The sequence below is a fragment of the Eufriesea mexicana genome, unplaced genomic scaffold (assembly GCF_001483705.2).
Source record: "Eufriesea mexicana isolate 0111107269 unplaced genomic scaffold, ASM148370v2 scaffold611, whole genome shotgun sequence".
Lineage (NCBI taxonomy): Eukaryota > Metazoa > Arthropoda > Insecta > Hymenoptera > Apidae > Eufriesea > Eufriesea mexicana.
The window spans coordinates 1,509,103-1,530,533 of NW_016908771.1; the positions used below are offsets into that span (position 1 = coordinate 1,509,103).

Sequence of the window (21,431 nt, forward strand, 5' to 3'; positions counted from 1 at the left end):
ATCGCGATGACTCGTCGCGCAGCGCGCCCGATTAACAATTATTACATTATACGCTCTAGGAATCAGTCACAGGCTAGGTCCTTCCTTTTGGCCCAGCCAAATAAGTACGTAGTGTATTTTTTTTTAGTTTTTTCTTTTTTTTTTTCCTTCTTTTTCTTTCGAGGGTGTGCTTTTTCTCGTTTCTTCTACACGCTTCGCGTTTCTACTACGCTCCTCTGTCTCTCTCTCTCTCTCTCGCTCTCTCATACTCTAACCTCTACCGATTATTTTTCCTCTGCGGGGATATACACCGCGCTTTTCTCCTACGTTCCTTTCTTCTTCCGTAAAAAACAAAAGAGACAGACGACTCCAAACATCGTCGCGCGCATTTTCTCTCGGTTCCCTCGTTTCCTCCACCCTACACGTTCCCTTACACGCTTCTGCCTCTTATCGACACCGGGGCCCCGTCGGAGAGGGACAATGGCACACGGCGCACCGTTGTCGCTGCTCCGAAGTCGTATCGTATCCTCGGCTAAGAACCGCCGTCTCTCGTCTTGCCGCCAGTTTCCCTCCGGCCCCCTTTTCCTTCGCCGCTTTCTTTAAACCCGATACGAAAACAAGAGAACAGAGATCACTCGACGAGGTCCTCCTACGCGAGAACACCTTTTGTCCCGTTCAAGAGAGCAGGAGGAGAAGACACCGCGCGGAGGAGAGGACGCCTCTTCCGTTTACGTCTTCGCCGGTTCACGCGAGAAGAGGAAGAAGAGGCGCGCGGCGGCCGCGTGTTTGCCTGCGTTAATTCGTTTTCAAGGTCCTCTACGCGCATTGGCCGACCTCTTCCAGCTACTTCGCTTCGATGTCTGCGTCTAGGCTGCGTCCAGTCTCTTGTTTCTTCTTTAAAAGAAAGACAACCGGCTTAGCAAAGTCTCCTATGTGGGCACCTTACTGACCGCCTTCAGAAGATCGCTCTGCGTCTTGTCGAGACCGCTTACGTGATGCTGTTGCTGATGCTGCAGAGCGGCGTTCTGCTGCTCCTGCTGCATCTTAGCCTGCTTCTCCGCCTGCTGCTTCTTCATCATGTCCTGCTCCTCCCGCTCCCGCCTGGCCTGCTCGTTGATCTCTTTCACCGCCCTCAGCTCCTTCTTCAGCTTCATCCGCCGGTTCTGGAACCAGATCTTGATCTGTCGTTCCGTCAGGCAGAGGGCGTGCGCGATTTCTATTCGCCGCCGTCGCGTCAGGTAATGGTTGAAGTGGAACTCCTTCTCCAGCTCCAGGGTCTGGAACCGTGTGTACGTCTGTCGACCCCTGCGCCTCGGACAGCCGTTCGGGCCTGGAAACGTCAGAAACGCAGATTTGCCTAGGTTAGTTTTTTCATGTAGGAAGATTTGCCTTTTAACCCTTTGCACTACCACAGTCAACTCGACGCGACGCGTAGCGATGCTTACCATTCGGGATCCAGTCCAAGAGACTCTTCTCACCCCGTGTCTCTCTCTCTCTCCGTCTCTCCGCAGCTGGACGTCCACACGCGAGATTTTATTTCGTCGAAGGTTACCGAGGAAACCGTTCCACCGTATCGATTTTTGGCTAATCTCGATCGGTAGGATTCGAACGGGGGAAGTTGACTGTTGGCTTAGTATAACGTGTAAGCAGCGCAAGAAGTGCAAAGGGTTGGCTGACTAAATGATATTCAATAGCTGTACGTTTGAAAATAAAAGTTCCCTTCGCTGATGCAGAGTTTCCGATCTTGAAGACGAGTTTCGTTCGCGAGAGCCTCGGTTAACTCTCTACCCCATCACCGTCATCTATCGTCCGACTTAATTATTATGCACGATTGCATAATCATGGAGCAATGATCATTAGCCGGTCGTTAAGCATTAATTGGCACATCAGCCTTATCAGTTTTATCGCGCAAGAACCAAACCGCGCTCGTCAGACCGAGCTAAGCTGCGCGCAATAAAACCGCCACCTATCTCGCCTTTCTTTCGTCCCGTGCAAATTCGCACGTGTCTTCGTGTTTCGTGGCTGTTCCACCGGAGAAGAGAGGCTACCCCGATTACGAACGACGCTTTTCGTTACGTAAAGTTCAATTTTTCCCGTCGAGTGACCTGGCGCGTTTCGCCTGTCCGGTCACAAATCTCAACTCTCTCCTCGCTTTCTCCTTCCGGGGCTGGGAAAAAAGCGTACTTTCGGATGGTCGCTTTATTGCAGGGGTTGAACGGGGCAGAAAAAGGGAAAAAGTAAAAAAAAAAAATAGAAAGTTTCGGGTAAAAGTCTCGCGCCCATTGTCCACAGGGCGAAAGAAAGATCGAACCCTTTCTTCAAACGCCTTTTGCCCAACTTTCTCCGGGGCCCGAGAGTCAAAGTCGTAAAACGGGGTACGCAGGGTGCGCTGAATTTTTTATGGTGTTTAGGTAGCTATCGAACCGCGTGGCCACGCTAACCAGGTAAAGGCTGGTCGCTCGTCATCTGGCTAGTACCTGGGGACACTGCTTTTCCAGTCTTTTTAGAAGCGAAAAGACTTTCGGCGTCACGCGAAGCAGTTTCTCGAACATTATTTCCGTGCAAGCAATTACAGTCCAAGTTCCATCGATCTTTATTAAAGATCCTACGCTTTCTCTCGCCGAGTAAATACCGAGAAATCTCGCGAAAAATGCACGGAAAGTTGGGAAAGTACACGGTGCGGGGATACTCGCGGTTGGTATCGCGGAGCGCAGCATAAGATGGCGGCAAGTTGCGCCGCGGACGCCCGATAAACTTCTCACGGGCAATTTTCGCAATTGGCTCGAACGTAATTTTACATTGGGCCGGCGGCGCAAAAGGGTGGGCTGGCGTTTTCAGTTCGTCGCTGAGAAACCGGTTCCCCGGGCGCAATGAGCAGTCAGCCATAATACCATCATTCTCGGGAAGACGCTGAGTGGCCATATGATTGCCTCGTGATGAAGCAAATACGCGCTACCGACCAATAAAAGATAGCGAGATTTTGTATTCGATGCGTGGACTCGCCGAGTCTCGTCCACGTTACGTTATTCCCCTAATCGATTAGCAGAAACGGATATCCCTAATTACCGATAAAACCGTGAACACCGTTCCTCCCTTCTTCGCGCACCCTATTCGCCTCTCGTACGAAGAAAATCCTCACAGCCGCGAGGCAGTTTCTTCCACAGTTTCTTGCTTTCATGGAGATAAAGACAAACGACTTTCCGTGAAATTTGCGCCAACTGGCAGAAATCCCTCGAGTTCTCTCTAACCACCGTATATCCCCATTTGCTCAGCCCGCGGGGTAGCGTTCCGCGGATATCCGACACACTCTCGGCAAGAAAGCAGCCAGTGACACGCGGCATGACCCATCTTGTCGTCATCGTTCAAAGCGAGGGAAGAAGAAAGGGAAGAAAAAGGGAAGAAGACCCGCGAGGGAATGCAGGGAATGCTGATATTGAATTCAGCATGGCCGTTCGCAGCAGTGCGGTTCGGGATTCACTGGATGTGCATGTGCGCGCGTGCACGAGGGCACAGGACTACCACACACGTTGGCAAATTGCCGTCCGTGTTCCGAGTCGGTGTATCGGTGGTGCGTGCGGTGCAGGAACGATGGTGGGATCGGTGTGCGGGGCAACAACAACGGAGCCAACGTGGTTTTTCGTCAGGGCTGTGTGTGCGCGAGTTTAGCTCGCGTAGCGAGAAGCCGCGCGCGGCTGGTGCAGCCACAGCAGCGACAGGATGGTTGCCGAAGCTCGAAGGGTGGGCCATAGGTTACCTTGGCAACCGGAGGGAAAACCATTCCATCCTGCTGGCGGCATATCATGCCAGGGGCGAGTCAAGCAGCCAGAAAACCCTTCGTTGCATCCTCCCTACCTTCCTTCCTTCCTCGTCTACGTGTTCCACGGGTGCCACACGGGGTTCTCGGAGAATTCGTTGCTCCTCTCTCTCTCTCTTTCTCTCTCTCGACCACCGATTGTCCCCACACTTGGACCACCATAAATATCCACGGGCCCATCGGCCAAGCGCTGGCGCGAGCATTATCAACAATTTCGTTGGATCAAGTTAATGTCCATGCAGAATTTATAGATAACCAGCGCTTTCCCTCCCTTTCTCTCTCTGTTCTTCCAGAGGGAGCTGTCTGGCCAGGATTTGGTCGGACGGGGTTAACAGCTGGGCGTGAAGCTCGTTTGCTCCCGGGAATGCTTAATTTATATACCTCCTTCCTCCCTTCCACCGGATATCTTTCAATTTCTCCGGCCTCCCTTCGCTTTCGTTCGAACACGCGAAATGCGCGCCAAAGGAGGAACGAGGCGAGACAACGCTGTAAAGAAAATTGCCCGACGTTAGTTATTTTCAAACGGCGCCCCGGCGATAACCCCCGATCGAAGATCGCCGATAACCTCACACGATGCGATTAATAAAAAAAAAGTGACGAAAGAAGCGTGTAATATGCGTCTGCCTCGCACAATAGATACCCCCACTCTCCGGCTAATCGACTTTACAACGACCATTTCACTCGCTTTATGGCCATTCATTCGCGCGTTCTCGATGTTTGTTAATAGCGCGATAAGCCGGCTTACATCTATAATTGATAATTGATTAATCATAAATCAACGAATTCATAACAATCCAGCTGTTCAACGATATACCGAGGAAAAGCAGTTTTTGGAAGAATATCGCGTGCAACTTGCCCCTCGATCCCTCGAGGATCACGTCACCTACTATTCCAAACTTCCTTCCACGTATTTGGCCTAATCCAGGTACATTTTTTCTCGAAATCAGATTAATACTTTCGTCTACAATATCGTATAAGACTCGCTCAGTAGATAGGTTCAACGTGCCGTGAGCGGAGATATGCTCAACGTAAACATCACAAGTCGGGCTCTTGTTTAATTTTCGCCAATGTTTTCGTGTCGAGCCGAGTCGAAACTTACCAGCTACGTATTATTCTTCGCCGTGTTTCGACGAAATGGCTCGACGCGTGACCGTCGTTAATATCCACCAGTATTTTCCGGTTTCAGTTGCGTGTTATTCCTCGCCGCGTTCGGACAAGTGGTTCGAGGTGTCTCGACGTGTTTCGACGTTTCTCGAAGTTTCTCAACGTGCCTCAACGTGTCCGACGTTGCTGTTGAGACTGCAGCGCACGCCATTGAAACTTGGAAGGTAAGACAAAGCGTTAATATCTCTTTCTACCTCGAGACAATCCTCTCCTCGTGTGTTCTCCGCGACGAGCTATATAATATAGCTGTATAATATAATAAATTCAGCGTTTAAACTCGGTACCCCTACCGATCGAATCGCGGTATCGATGAGTCGCGATACAAGACCGACGAGACGAGACATCTGCTTACGAATTCCCGCTAATTAACGACAGGTCGCGAGCGATTGGGGGGTGAAGGAGTTATGGCTGACGGGCGGTCCATTCCGGCAGAGGGCAGCAGAGTGACACGGTGTGCGCGCGTCGACCCCGTCGCCCCCGGTCGCGATCCCACCACCGAGATTCTATCAATGTTCCCGATCGCACGGCTGTCCTCTAAGTTGGCGAATTTATACGAAATCCATGGAATCGAACTTTAAACGCTTCGATTACGCCCGATCGTTCCTCCCTGGGAAAAACTTATCTCCCGTCCACTCGAGACGCGAGGTTAATACGCTCCTGGCTGAAATAGGGCGGTTCTTCGGGGGCGGTGCACGAAACTTGGAACGTGTAACCAAGTTTATACGCCCGAGATGGATTCGCTAATGGAGGGGTTGGTAATTCCCAAGCTTCTCTACCCACTCGTTTATTTTGGCAAAGGAACATCGCTTCCTTTTTCATCCGACTTTATCCGCCTTCTTTACCGTGTTTTCCAACCTTCGGCAATTTTCAGCGTCCGCCTGTTTCGACGCTTCTAATCGACCGGCGTCTGCACAGATAGAACGGTGCCGAATAATTTACGGCGATACTTCGTAATAGTTTCCGTGAAATAGCACAGAGATAGTAGGAAGGAAACACAGTCGAGGAGCGTAATCGGTAATTTGGATCTTGTTTGTCAGCGGTGCTCGAAAATACGTGGAAAAATGTAATTTCGTCGTTGGCCGGAACCGTGGAGGAAGGGGTACAACCGCGGCCCCCAAACGTGGGCCTTGGTTCGGTTTCACGCAAGGAACGCGACGGGACGATATCGAGGGGACTTCGGTCGCGTATTTCTCCCTTGGACACACCCCACGTTAACGTGCCATCGTATCCAGCGATCTTCGATTTCTTTCCATACTCTTCTCGCCCTATGCGATAACCAGAGACGCGATAAATCGCTTCCAAGACGGTTAACGTCAGTATCAGGTTGACCATCATACGACCATCGAGAGGCGTATCTTATACGGTATCGAAATCGTGGAAAACGATCTTCCCCCGTGCGCGCCCTCTGCCGGGCAATACTTGTCAGTCCTTCATATTTTTATTCGAGCACGCGGCAAATCGCAGAAACGCCGGTTACGAAAGTCCGCTAAATACCCGCGGGAATACCTCGCCAAGTTTTTGCCGGTGCCTTTGGCGCAACGACCGGCAGAGTTGCGCAACGTCGCGAAAAACGCATGGAAATCGCCACAAATTACGTTGTCCGCCGGGAATTCGCAATCACAAAGAGAAAGGTGCATACCGCGCGAAAAAATCATCCGCGTTACGTTCCTCCGTTTCTGTGTTACTCGAACGCTCGTATTCGCAATGCCGTTAACTGCAATTGGAAAAGAAGAAACCGCGGGACGTTTGCATCGCGAACGTTACGAGTATACAGGCAAATGTAATACGAAGGAACGATGGTCGGGAGCATCGATACGGTGTTTCACGCGATTACGATTTACAATCGTAAAAGCGTAATGGCGGTCGTGTCGAGAGGCCGACGAAAAGGATGGAAGCTGCGTCAAGTGTAGCGAACTGTCGTTCATGGCGGAACGAACCGGCGGGTAGAGCCTGCCGTGCCACAATGGCAACGCCAATAGAGGGCCAGGTTATCGTAAATCTAGAAGGGCGATTAAACGTCAAGCGCGCGCCTAGTACCGCGTCCACTCACCGTGTGGTTTTCGCTTCTTCTCCGATGTGCGAGGAAAACGTGGACGAAAACAATGACGCGCCGTTTAACAGCCATTTTGAGTCGTTCCATTCGCCCGGCGTTATCGGTCTACAGTGTTTCACGGTTATCAGTCAACAAACACTTTTTCACCGTCGAATATCACCGTCCGCAGCCTTTTGTTTCGTTACGTAAATTTCTCCGTTTCACTCGCACCGTCGGTGTCTCCTCTTTCCCGCTACGCCGCGAACGTTATTAACGAGAAGCACCGGCGAGAACCTAACCTATGATCGAAATTTTTACACGCGTCTTCGTCGGCCGTTCCACGTAGTCGTCAGTGCACTGCACACACGGTTGTTTCCACGGACTTTGACGAGTTTATATTAAGGCCACACGAACGTAACGTAAAACGATTAATATATAATGTCGAACACATTGTGCACGCTTTACGTCCAGCCCGCTCGGACAGGGCTGGAAATAGAACGACGCCCTCTCGGACGAACCGATGAAAGGAGCGGGGTACGGTGAAGTTAGGTGGCGTTAGGAGAGGGCCGTGCACAGTTTGAAATGGAAACGGGATACAGCGCCACTGACAGCCGGAATAGCTTCGATCGCTCGGTAAATTCGCGTCCCGAGTTTTATTCGTCGTACGTTTCACTTACCTTGTCGCTTTTATTCCGCATTATTTACGCGACCCTGAGTTATTATTTCACCGAAAACACCGACTCGCCGTGTTCACGGGCGGTAAACGCGTCTCGTTCGCCGCAACACCTAACCGTTCCCATATATTCGCAATTCCGTATGCTCGCTTTTTCCTCCGCGCCTCCCCACCCCCGGCTGCCCGCTAAAAGCAACCCGGCCGACGGTTCGCGGAATAAATTCGCGGATGAGTCATAAAGCGAGCGTAACTCGCGACGCCGCCGCCGCCGCAAAGACCCGATCGAGTCGAGTTGTAACGAGATCGAGGATTCGTTAAAATTTCTTCGGAATTCTTTGCGTCTCGTTTCAAAAGAAGCGAGAGGGCGCGCTCGAGTAACCGGATAGCGAACAGATACGGCGGCGGCGACCAACGGGTTTTAATCGCGACGTAGTTCCGTGTTCGCATCTACGGGAAATATCTGCAAGTCCTATTTGCATGGACAGGTCTTGAAATTTTACACAAGCTAGAGGGAAAGGGCAAGGGAACACGTGGATACGTCATCGCGAGTAATCGAAACGTATCGAGCAGAAGGAATTAAATGGAGCCACCGTCGGTTACGCATGGCGGAACGTCACGCTTAAATTAAACGGGCAGATTTAATCGGGCGGTCTTTCGTGTACCGATTACAATAATCACCGCGATCAGCGGCGTGCATAAAATTACCATAAATGAATCTCGCTGATCGTGCTCGCTATCTCCCGTGTCCGTCCAGGCCCCTCTCGCTCTCTCCAGCACGCCCTCTCTCGTATTCTCTCACGCAGCTGCGCGTAACTGAGTTTTTCCTCGGCTAGCGCCGACACGACGGCGAGTGCTAGGCCCGCGTTTTCCGCAATCTGGCGTCACAGACCTGGATTCTTTGCCATCACACCACGCGCTTCGAATACTAGCCGATCTCTGGTGCCGGCGAGAGTGGAATAAGAGCGAGAGGGCAGCAAAATGGAGGATGCGAGGCGGGAAGGTAGGGAATTCTGGGAAGGTTTAATCGGCGCCGAGGCAAGGGACAAGTCACCGCGACCAATCAACGCGAGTTAACGTCTAGGTTCGCTAGATACCTGCGGGGGATGGCAAGTCGGCCACGAAAAGTGCGAGGATTAGCCGGATAAATCGCGCGAGGCTGGTAGAAGCCTGGAATTGCGACGGGTGGCGCGAGAGGGCAGGGGAGTGGATGGAGGAGTTATCGCGACCATTTTTCCCGGTCTCCGTCTCTCTCTCGCGCTCGGCCACGGTCGTCCCTCTGGTTCAGGGAACGACGGAGGAACGAAACCCCCTCTGACTCGTTCGGCCGTTCTCTAGCGGAGGCTGCAGTGACCCGAGACGGCGATCAAGCGATTCGTGGGTCGTGGCTGGGCCGTATCTTCTCTCCCGTTCCCCCTTCGTTCGGCCTGTCTACATTTTTCACCGGCTCGAGATTTTATTCGCCCGCAGTGCCGCGAAATTAAGCCGTTTTGAGATATTTATGTATGGATCGGGCACCGGCGCTGGACCAGGCGCTCGAACAAAGAGGGACGCCAGCGCCCTCGTCCTCGTCCTCAACCTTCATCGCCGCGCGATTTGCGACTGTTGTCAAACTAGACGCTGCTGCTTTTTCGTTCGCGCGCTCTTCCCAACACCCCTCCGCCCTCTCTGCGGTATTGTCTATGGAATTCCACGAACGAAGCCGGATAGCAGGCATATCTGCTATATGATGTCACGTATCCGAATACATTAGTCGCCGGTCATACGGTGGCTTTTTTTAGACAGCGGACGGACGAGGACGTGATTAAAAGTTAAAGTCGTCGGGGCTCGTTAGGACTTTCGGCGAGGCTAACTTCATCTTGCCGAATGCAATTTTTTACCTCGCGCCCTCTACGTGCCATCCATCCGCCAGTGGCTCCCTCTCGTTCGCCTCGCTTTATCGTTTCCAAACTGCAGCGCCGCTGGCTTTTTGTCGCAGGCGCTACTAGGTATCCAGATAAGGTTATCGAGATTCGATGCTCTATTTGTCGACTGGAAATTTTACAACTCCCAGGTCCGTTTCGAGAGAGCGACCTCGGTTAACATTATCGACGAGCGCTGGGCGTGTGCGTGTTCGTGTGTCCAGCACGGGGACTGTCCAGCGGAACCATTCACGAGTTTGACAAACGATCGCGAAGGGTAATAAGCGCGAAATCTCTGGCCTGGGGAATACGAGAATAAGGATCTACGTTATTCCGGTCGCGTAATCACCTTATCTATTCGCAAAACCCGTCGGCCGCGTTTCGGTTGCTAGACAGGCGAGTCGAGTCGGGTATGGGTATGAGTAATGGCGTACTAGTCGCGACAATACGCGTCACCGGTGGCTTAAAAGCGCGTGGGAGGCGATAAAATACACCTCTTTCGAATTTCCTGTCGCGCCGATATTCTCGTCATCGATGCACGCAGATTTGTGCTTCACCTGAAAGTTTCCGTGAGTCGCGATGGCGGCTGTTTACGGCGGGGAACGCGACGCAAGATGGAGAAGCGAACGCAATCTCGCGAGGAAGGTAGGACGCGAGGGATCATCCGTCTGCCGTTAGCCTAAAAGCAGTCCCGACGTTTCTCGTTCGCTTTTAAAAATTGTCTCGCGCATACCCGCGTGTACACACACCTATACACGTGCTTACTTACGTAAATACACGTATTCCGTTCGCTTGACATACGATCTAGACATTCTCGAGGGGAACCAGAGCAAGAAGCCAGAGAGAAAGACGTTGGATCGCGAGCGGTCGCGACGTGGGTGTCTTTAATCTGTCGGGGAAAAAGGAGAGAGAAAAAGGAGAGGAAAAGGTAAATGGCGAAACGATCTCGCGGGAGGTAATGCGTACAGGTGCTCGGGCGCTTCGTCACGCGTGATCGTGCGTTGGCAGGGCACAGCTTCCATCTGTGGGACTGGCGATAGGCTTAAATCCCGATTGGTTGGACAGTTCTCGTTTCGCTTCGGTGTGCGTGGCGACCTATGCGCTCTCTGACATGCTTGTATGCGTATATATATATATATATCATGTCGTGGAAGGGTATGTGGAAGGAGGAGGGTGGATATATATACGAGGGTATGCCGTTCGTATATATACCGGGTGGTAATAAAGGATTCCGACAAGGATGGATGGTGAGAGGGGGGAAGTCCGCTCCATTGTTCCCAGTGGAACCCAAACGTCATCCATAAGGGTGCCTCCCATTATCTGGCGTGTATCTGCCTCACGCACACGCGTCCAACCATCCAGTAGGGACACGGAACGCACACACACGGACGAAACCGGAGAGATCGGCTCTCTCTACCCAGATGCGCGACATGGCGGTGTGTGCCTTTCACGGTGTGTGGAATCGTATCTACATGGCGACCGACTGTGCCAGCTATTCCTTCTCCGGCAATAGGAGCTCTAATCTCCCACGAAATTGTAAAGTCACCTTGGGAGTGAAATTTATAAGAGGAGCCCCGGACGAGAGGCCCCGGTTAGCGGCACGAGCTACGCGCGCACCTTGCGTCGAGAGGAGGAAACACGTGACGCGTCGCGTCCCGTGGCCGTTGGTCGAACGTGGTTCTTTCTTTGTCTCTCCTGCTGGTTGGATCGCGAGGGAAAGATGATCCGCGTACGCCTTTTTTCGGCCGTCACGCGATGGAACGTTGCGGTTTCGATTTCGTTGCGGAGGGAATAGATTAGAAACCGACGAACGCGAAGGAATCGCAATGGAGGACGACGGTAGCGAACGCGAGAAAGAATTTCCCCATTATTCCACGCCGTGAAACCGTGCGTGCGCGATAATGCGAATGCAATAGGGGCCCGCGTCGATTACATCAGTCGCGCCGCCGTGGAGTCGCGGACGTTACTGGAAGCGCTGCAGAACCGGCAAATCGTCGATGTTCCACGGCAGCAATCGCGGTAACTCCTCGCCGAATACGACGCGTTATTAACGACGAGCGTGCGCGAATCGTGCACGGGTACCGGCACTGGTCGCAGGGACGCACGAACCTCTAATTAGCATACGTAATGGTTCGTTTATTTTTTTCCTTCGGTTTCATTCCGTGCGTTTCCCAGTCGGAACGAGACGCAACGCAAGACGGAACAGCGCGTTGGCCAACTGTCGAGAAAGAAACGATACTGGTCGGATGTAATTAAACAGGCGTACTTGCCCCTTATCCGACTGGTTGATACCACGGTTTAGATCTAACGTTGTAAATAATACCGAAAATAGTATCAACCCGACGGTTTCTTTTCGAATCGCTCGTTTCTTAGCTCGAAAAGTGTACTTTCGCTAATTGCGTGACGCGCCACGGTGCACATAATTCTCGTTGTTGAACGGAATCGCGGAGGAGCGGTTGGCGACCGAGTCTCGCAAAAATAAACCAGTCGGCAACACGCCAATCCTAAAATACACGTAATCTCGTGCGCGCGCTAAATGGAGGGCGTCGATACGATCCTCGGGATTAAATTTTAATTTTACAATAAAGAATGACGTATTAGAATGCTGTTGGCAAACATTCTGTCCCTCGTAAGAGTCGTAAGGGAGGCGTGCGACCCCTCTTGTACATCCTCGCTGACGCGCCGCCCCCACCCCGTGGCCGTAACGGGCCAGCAGCGCGAACAACCACCCCATAGAACCCCTAAAACTCTAATTACGGCCTTACATTCCCTACCGACCGTCTTCTACCCCGACTCCTTCCCAACCTCCCTCATATTTTCCGACATTCTTCCTCCCAAACCGGGTCCCCTCCGCCTCTTTTCTCTCTCTTTCTCTATCTCTCCGCCTCTCTTTACCTCTCTCCACCTCTCTCTCCTCCTCCTCCTCCTCGACTCTGACTCCGGCTACGCAGCCCTCTCCCGTACACCATTACATGCAAATGCCACGGTTGTCTCCTTCCGCTAATAAAAGTCGTGGCCGCGCAATTTAGAACATCCGACGTAGAGTCGCAACGGCTTCCGAAAGATACTCGAGACGAGACACGGAATAAGTTCGAGGAGCTACCGACACGTTGGCGAAATTATTGCTCATTAGCAGCACCCCGGAACACGGCCGCGATCCCGCCCCGTTTTATGTTACTCACCGGCCGTGCTCCGTTTGAATTGTTGTTTAAAATGCTGCTTAAATTATACCCCGCGCTGCTACGCGTCCTCTCACGGCGATGCTCGTAAACGTTTTCAGTGCGCGTTGAAAAAACCATCTGTCTCCCGCTGCTTCCTTAGCCCTGACTAATTGTCGAGGTCTTATCACCGAGTCTCAACGTTTAAAATATCGTCGACTGGCTCGGCGAGCGTGAACTATATCGGTCCGACAATTTTCCTAATCAGCTCGATGGATGGCGCCAATATGGACGATGCTCCGGTTATATATAACGCTCGATTTGTACTAATTAGAAGTAAAATATATAACCAGGGGAACGGGAAATATATTTCCCTTATTGAAAGAAGCAATTGAAACCGATAAGATCTTGGTCGTAGGTAGCAGGCGGCAAAACAGCAGCAGTGAAAGCAGAAGCGACCATCGTCGCGATGAGAAACGTTAGGACCCACATAATGTTTAATCAGAGCACGTTGCGGCTTTACGATATTAGTCCCTGTTACGCACCCTCCTGCACCCTTTCCTTACGCCACCCCATCTTCGCTACTCCTTGTCCCCCCTTCGCCTAGTCGCGGGATGGGACTAAGATCTTCCAGAGTCTTCCATAGTCTGCCAGATATTTCGAAACTTACAACTCCAAAGTGTTTAACCTTCGACGCGAGATGACCGAAATGTGTTTGCACGACCACCCTTCGAATCCACGCACGATGGCGGGGACGTGCACATATTGGTCGACGGATTATCGCTTCATCGGATAGAAATGGCGAGGTCGATGTCGGGTCGGAAGAAGGAAGGAAAAGTTGAACGTACCGCATCGGGAGAATTACACGAGAGTCACGAACGCGAATGAGTTAAAGATAACTCGGATCGTGCAGCGTAAACATTCCCGGTTCGATCATTGCCCGACTGCAAGGAGGCAAGTCTCGAGCCTGACGAATTTATTTCATGCACGTAGTACTCTCGCGCGAGAAGATTGGGGAGAAACAGACCGCTGGCCTAGTTCGGGCCTAATTCTATCTACATACGTTTAACTGCTAATTTAAGGTCTACCAAGTTCATTGTGGCTTATAACCGTGTTATTGAGTTCAAGGCGAACGCCATCTCCGCAGCCAGCTAAATAGATAATGCTCCGACAGTGGGCCGGAGGATTTTGTTGCACCCCGAGGACGGCCGCGGAAAAATTCCCCGTAAATCTAATACGAATAATTCGGAGGGTGCGGTTTTATCGCGACCATTTATCTGTCTGCCGGTTGCTGCATCACGGGGAAAATAAACACCGGGGCAGGATCTCGTTCTTGCTCTGTCCAGATCCATTTTTCGTCGAACCTGCACGACTTTACGGCCCGCCCACGTGCCGATGGATAATGAAAATCGAAAATCTCGCGAAAAACCTCGGACCAGTTTATCACACGTGTCACGTGTTACGCGGTTAAACAGGCTTTCCATCCGACTCGAGAACTCTATGAAATTCGAAAGTGTCGCTGAGAACGTTATCCGGGGACATTCGTGCTATTTTCCCGCTAATAGCTCGACTCCTGCGATCGGATCTGATAGGGAAAAGAAAAAAGAATCATTTGCGGGGGCACGAGAGGACTTGGCCGGGGCCATAGGAACGTTTCCGAAAGGAGGGAACGACTTATCAGAATGGCTGGCGAAATTTCGAAATCCGACGCAACGAAATCTGCTCACGGATCGTGCGCCGCGACTCTAGTTGACTGCAACCGAGGGCGAAGAGGACTTCGCCAGGCAAACACGCGTATAATAAAAGTCGCAAGATAGGCGAATTCCTTCGGGAGCCGTTGCGACCCCCGCGTACCCCTCTACGGTTCACTCCATCCCTGGTTCCGTCTCTCTCCCGCTCTCTCTCACTCTTTCTCTCTCGCTCCCTCGCAGTCCTCTTTGCGATTCTTTCGTTCGTGTTCGCACGGACACGCCACGCGGACAAAGGGGAATCCCCCGCGCATGCGCTCTCGACTCACGGCTCTAGTAACGATTCCACCCACCCCTGTTATAACTTGTCTCCCCCACCAGCGACCTCTAGCCCCTCGTTCGACGACCAACATCAGCCTGACACAAGCTACGGGAACGGACCTCGCGTATGCATGCACGAGAACTCGTGCATACACACGGACCCGCACTACTACACATCTCGCGACGAGCGTACGTGTATTGGTATTGACGCGGGCGATGGGTTTGATCTGATTTTCCATCCAGAACGACCGAAATGTGCAATGTATTCAACGACATTGAGATACGAGCCATTCCCCATCCAGAGGTTAAATTTTTTTTCGTTACAACCTAATTTCCCTTCCTTTTTTCTACCGATCGTCCCCGCTTATCTCCCGGTGACGGATGGGATCGACGAAATGAGGCTTGTTATTCGAAGATGTCGTACCGTTGGATACGAGAGATTAGTGGGAGATGGACGACGAGGAAATTAGTGAGTTGGACGCGGCGAGTTCATAAGGGCGTGATTGGGCGCAATTACGCCTTTTGCCGACCAAAAGCACCGCGTAAACCGCGATTCGAACTGGATTAAAATATAATTGAATCGCGCCAAAGTTATAATTTCTTCGATCGGGAGCTCGTTAAGGGGGGGAAGTCCCGCGAGTTGCGCACGGGGAATTAACCGGAACGGGTAGAGAGCGCGGCCAGCGGAGGGTATCGAGATACAAAAGGAGAAGAAAATGAATAAATAAAGAAAAATCGAGTATAAATTCGCGTTTAAAGCTTCGCGAGAGCAAAGAATTGTCACTTTTAGCGATCTTTAAACGATACCACGGCCTTTAATTATGTCCCAATTAACCCGCGCCTGGGATTCCAGTTCTTCGCCCTCGCCATTGCCTTTTTTATCTCTTTTCTTTTTTCTTTTTCTCCTTTTCTTTTTTTCTTCCACTTTTTCCTTTTTCTGCTCGAACCCATCACTATCGACGCGAAGCACGAAAGCAGTTTCCACGGCCAACGTAGAGAACCAAATATGTCTGCGAAGCGCACGACAACGATACGTGGATGGCCTCACACAGAGCTCGTTTTCGCGCTAGTGTACGTGTGTGGTGCATCGAGCTCTCCGCCGCATCGGACCAACACCCACACGCGCCGAAACACGCACGCACGCGCACATGCACGGGTCACGTAGATGCACGGGAACACACGGAGACGCGAATGTGCACCACGACTACCGGTCGGGTTGTTCACGTACATAAGTATAAAGAGAAGAGGCGTAATATCCTCCAGCGGAGCCGCGGGACGGTACAAAAGCTGGAAATGGAGCCTTTAGTTTTTATCGAGGGATAAAAGTCGTGATAAGCTGTATCAGGGGTGTACCGTGAAAGAGCACGGCGACGTACTCACGCGATATCTAGACCGGATCGGTGCCGGTGTGTGCGAGTGTACGTTCCGACCCCACCCCTCCTTCCGCGCGGGCTACGACAGGGACCGCTGTGAGCTTCGAAATTTCGGAGGTTATTGTACGAGATATTCCGCCGTGTCGTTCCACTCTGCAACCAAGGCGCCACGGGACTTTCCTCGGCAAATCGTGAAAAGCGAAACGATCGAGTTCGAGCGTCGTCGATCGAATGAAATTTCTTAATCGGGACCCCCCGAGCATCGTTCCGTTTAACGATCAACTCGAGTCGCTCGAGATCCACTCAAGTGCCACTACGGTGTCTGTGGTTCGCTCGAAATCGCTGTTACTTCCGACGCGTTACCACGGACGTTAATTTGCCTCTCGATCCTTTAGCAATTTATCAACGGTCATTTCCATCCATCAAGCGGCGTTCGTTTATATCCCGAGGTAAAAGATGGAGCAGTAACGAGATAATTCCCAGTTCGACGGTTACACCTCGAATCACGAGATCGCGCGATGCGACATCTTTGGGGACGCGTGAATAGCTCCTACCGTCTCGCACCTTCCAACTCCCCGCCATCTTCTCGTCACATGACCGTCGTTGACGTAGCACGGGAGGCGCGCACGTCGAGTGGCCCACACGCGTTTCATCCACGGCGAACGTCAGAGCTAGATGTCCAGGGGAAGTAGTGTGTCAATAATCGTTAACCGATCTCTGGCAATTAGAACACTGCCGACTCTGAATTCCTCGCGGTGTAAATCAAGCCTGGCTCGTAACGCGAACGTAAACATCGTAATTCCGAAATCCAGGGGAAGTAGTGTGTCAATAATCGTTAACCGATCTCTGGCAATTAGAACACTGCCGACTGAATTCCTCGCGGTGTAAATCAAGCCTGGCTCGTAACGCGAACGTAAACATCGTAATTCCGATCAGCAGTAAATCTACCTGACATCGAGGTGGAGCGTTCCGTAGCAGTCCCTTCGTTCGGTATTGGCCATCCGAAGGCATAGATTATACAGGAGAGTCCCCCGGGAGAGGAAGGAGGCTCCAGCTTCGAGCCCTCGTGTCTCTCCCTTTCCCTCGCCGTCCTCTCCCAGAGAGCCATGGCCTTTGCCTCTCCTCTTCGTCCAGCACACTCGCTCTCTCTCTTGCTCTCTCGTCTCACGGCTAAAGGTCTATATCGCGCACCGTCAAACCTACCCGAATTGCTCGTCGTCGTGTTATGCAAACGGGCACATTTGTTACGATAGTACCCGCCAGGGGGTCGTTCTCCACCGGCGTGGTGTGGCGTGGCGTGTCGTGGCGTGGCGCACAGACACCGGAGTAACACAGCCATCCAACCGCGCCACGCTTTCCTCTCTCACTCTCTCTCTCTCTCTCTCTCTCCTTCTCTCGTGGATCCGACTACGTATAGCTGAACGTGTCTGAATCGCGTTCTAGCCGGTGAGCACGTTTTCTCGCCTGGACAACGTCGTTCCGCGTGTCAGCGCTATGTTCGTATAACTACGAGAGCGTTCTCTCTTACAGAGCGCGCCACTGTCGCCCGCAAGAACGCGGCAATCAGCTACGCTGGCGTCCGTCTTTATTAAATTTCCACCTTCCCGTTGGAATATTTTTTGATTTTAAGTGGCGCATACGGTACGTTTGCTTACCGATAAGATAAGATTGTAGCCTCGCGTGGATAATCCATTTAACGATGCAATCTTAACCGGATGGGAGACGGAATAGGGTCGTTCATTCACGATCCCCGCGATGAAAGCATAAAGGAGTTTATGCAAAAGGACGTCGTCGTCGATTGTTCGGACACGTCGTATCGAATTAAATACCGGTTAATTTAATCGGCGATCCGAGAGATCGATTTAGAGGATCGCCGATTCGCCCGTACAGGCGGGCAGGAATTCCACGTCTCTATTTAACGATCTTCGCACATCCTTATTCGTCACATATTTCACCGGATCGTTCCATCCTTCTCGTAAAATTTTATCGACCGTGAAAATAACACTCTGTCGGTGTTATATCTGCCAAGTGACATTCTCCGAGTTTTAACGACCGCCACGCACCTCTCTCCGTGTCTGTCTGCCGTAGCTTACCTCTTTCGATTTGATTTTTCGTTCCCCGCTCATCGAACGCGTCTCCCCGCGTCACGCGTGCATAAATTTTTATCCGCGAAACGAGTGAAACGATTTTTCCAGCGGGCGACAACGACCGCGATGAAGAGGGGAACGATTACGTTTGTCCTCGAGATCGAGATCCAGGGAAAAACAGCCACGGTCCTCGTTCCGTCCCCTCGTCTACGATCCGATGAAATGTAAAACGCTCCCATCTCCGTTTTGAATCAACGAACTTTGCTTCCGGTTCTACCTTACAGTCGCGAGGAACGTCGACAACGTTCCCCAAGTTTCGCTCGAGTGATGCAATTTTTCTCTTAAACACCGCGCCGAAGTTGAAAGTTTCGGGGCATAGAGACGAAGACAAGTTCGACGGAAATCCCAACCCGGCTGCCCGCCATGCTCGCGAGAATAGGGTACCCGACGAAAACTCCGTACGAGATGTTTGTTATAGGGGAACTTTTAGCTAATCGCGGCTACGCTGTCGAGGAAATAAGACTCGAATTCACTCGAAAAGGCGAGAATTTCCTTTTGTACGTGTATTCGTCGTCGATGGAGACAAGTTTTCTTAAATTAGCAACTGCGTCTCGAGGAATCACGGGAAGCTGGATAACGTTATTTTAAACCAAGTGAGAGACGGAGAGAGAACGAATTATTCTTCCACGAAGAGTAGTTGTTATATTTTCAGGAAAGGCAAAATGCTAAGGAACGATAAGGGAAAATCAGGTTGAACGGTGGTCGTGGAAATATTCCAGGCTCGACTATCTTGCGACGCAAAAGCAAAGCGCAGCATGCAATTAAGGGCTGCGCCTCTAAATCGACCGCGAAATTATTTTTCCGGTAATTCGAGCGGCACGGCCTGGTGAATTTGCAGAGGGCGTTAGGTATGCAAGACACAGCGAGGATCTAACCTCTAAACCTAAGTTTTCATTAGAACGGTCCTACCTACCCGCTATCTCAATCCTCCTCTCCCTGGGTATAATCGTATTTTAACAAAATCCTGTTAGCAACCGAGTGCCGGCCAAACGGCCGCGGCGAGCGCGCTATTTTACTCTCACTGCCTCTCGTTCCACAATGCCTGTCTTTCGTAATTTCGCGAACGCGAGACGCCTCCGACTCGGATATTTACCTGTGCTCCCTGGCCGAGGCGGTTCTGCGTCGAGAATCGAGTCGAATCTCGCGGAATAATTCAACCTGCAGGCACTCTCGCCGACCCGAAATTGCGAGAGCTCTGTGCACGGCGAGGAACTAGGCGAGAGAAACAACATGGCGGCCGAAATATCACACGATTCCTCCATGTTGGCCTGTCTGCGCGTTCCGCGCTTCTTCCTCGCGGCCTCGGCGGCCACGTAACGAAGGGAAAGGGAGGTAGAAGAAGTATAAGAGAAGGAGAAGAAGAAGAAGAAGAAGTATACGTCTTGGAAAAAAGGAGCGAGCAGCACCAGGCCACGCGGAGGAGATAGCGCCGCCAGTGTAATTACGATAAATTGTTCCCCCTACGATAATTATCGGTATACGTGGAACGGGATACGAGTCCGTGTTTCTCCGGTAGGTGCTCACCTACGGTTCGATTTTTTCGACCCCTCTGCTGCCCGCTCGTGTGCAAATGGCAGCGCTGAATATACGATCCGCCACGACAAACGCCGCCTCTGCTCACCGGCTACCCCTGGGCTCGTCCGTTCGCCCGACGAGTTTATAAATTAGAATACGCTCGTGTGCGGCTGTTGCGCGAGTAGAACCAGCGAAACGCGCCTTCTCTTATTCATCTATACGAGACAAAGGTTCGCTACTCGCGCGAGTTATCCGTCTTTTCGCGCAGAGGCTTGGCTATAACCGGGTTACTCCCCGGCGAGTGGGGAGAGATGCAGAGATCCTCGCCGGGAATAAATTACAACGATTCGGATACTAACGACTCGACGAATCACCGGTCGACGGTTTAACTACGAGGCTTAATGCTGCCCGATCGAGTTGAATTTCGAATCACGGAGTCGTAAAAAATCCCGCTTAACGGTTGCCTAATCAAATCTCGACGTGGTTAAATCTGCCGTGTCCCGTCCGGAGAACACGGATGAACGTAAAAAGCCCGTGGAGCCCCTGGACAGGCACAGCATGATTGATTCCCACGACAGATACACCAAGCCTTTACTTTCACCCGAGGAACAGCATGATTTACGAACGCCATCGAGAGGCATCGACTTTTTCGGCTCCTTTTCCGTCGATAGGGTGAACTTTATTGCTTCTTAAGGCACGGGAAACAGCACGCGCGCCAGACTTTCCACAAAGGGTGCGGTGAAAGTTTACGTCGGGTTAGGAGAAAAAAAGCCGATCCTCGGGATAGAGAGGCGAAACCGTAAAAAGGGCTGAAGAAAAGCGGCGACCTTGTGAAACTCGATGAACGAGAGAGAGAGAGAGAGAGAGCCTGGTGAAATTTCTCGCGCGCTTCCTCGAAGAGTGGAAGAAGAAGATCCTCCGCGTGTGATGCTCGATACGAAGCCCGAGTTTTCCAATCGAGATACGCGTTCCGTTCGAAACGGAGAGCCCAGAGAGGGAAATAATGGCCGACTGTGTTTCGAGGCAAGTTATGCCACGGCTCCCCTAAGTCGACGCCCGCAGGATCCTATTCGATCGCGTAACACCGTGACTATGGATGTTTCGTAAATCCGTAACGGCGTGTAACGGAGCACGCGACACAATCGTTTGCATATTATCGCCGCGCAAATAAAGCGTATCGCCGTGGAACGTACGTGCCGTGACCGACCCCGAGGAATTCAGCGAAGGAAAATCGGCAAAGAGGACTCGAAAATAAAGCACGTCGTTGCGGAACCGGGGATGAATGAGACGATACGCGGGAACACGTAACGAGGACGAGTATTTGCAAATGGCACGTTCCACGCTTGCCTTCCCGTCCGCCTCGAGGCGCTAATAGTCGATAAAATGGCGCCCGTGTCGATGCGGTAATCGCGGAACTTGGTTAAACCGAGACGCACAGAGGATCACGGCTGACGCGTGGAAAAAGAAACGGAGAGGGAACGTTAATGAGGTTAATTAGATTTTAACAATGGGGACTAGAAGGGGAAGGAAAGAGAGAGAGAAAAAAAGCGTAGGTGTCCCACGTCCGTCGTGCGGTTCTGCAAGGTTTACCTTGAGCAACCGAAAATAACCGACTAGCTGGTCTCCTCGAAGTTCCAGGCTCCCTCTCTCTCCCCCCCCCCCCCGGGCC

General features: G+C 51.8%; 1 protein-coding gene across 1 annotated transcript in view; it reads right to left on the bottom strand.

Moving 5' to 3' along the window:
* Window positions 1-908: 908 nt before the first annotated feature.
* Window positions 909-21,431, bottom strand: part of LOC108546154 (homeobox protein abdominal-A homolog) — a 31,002-nt gene continuing 10,479 nt past the window's right edge. The window contains exon 3 of the mRNA XM_017898095.1: window positions 909-1,309. Within this exon, the coding sequence (XP_017753584.1) occupies window positions 909-1,309 (401 nt within the window). The remainder of the gene's footprint in view (window positions 1,310-21,431) is intronic.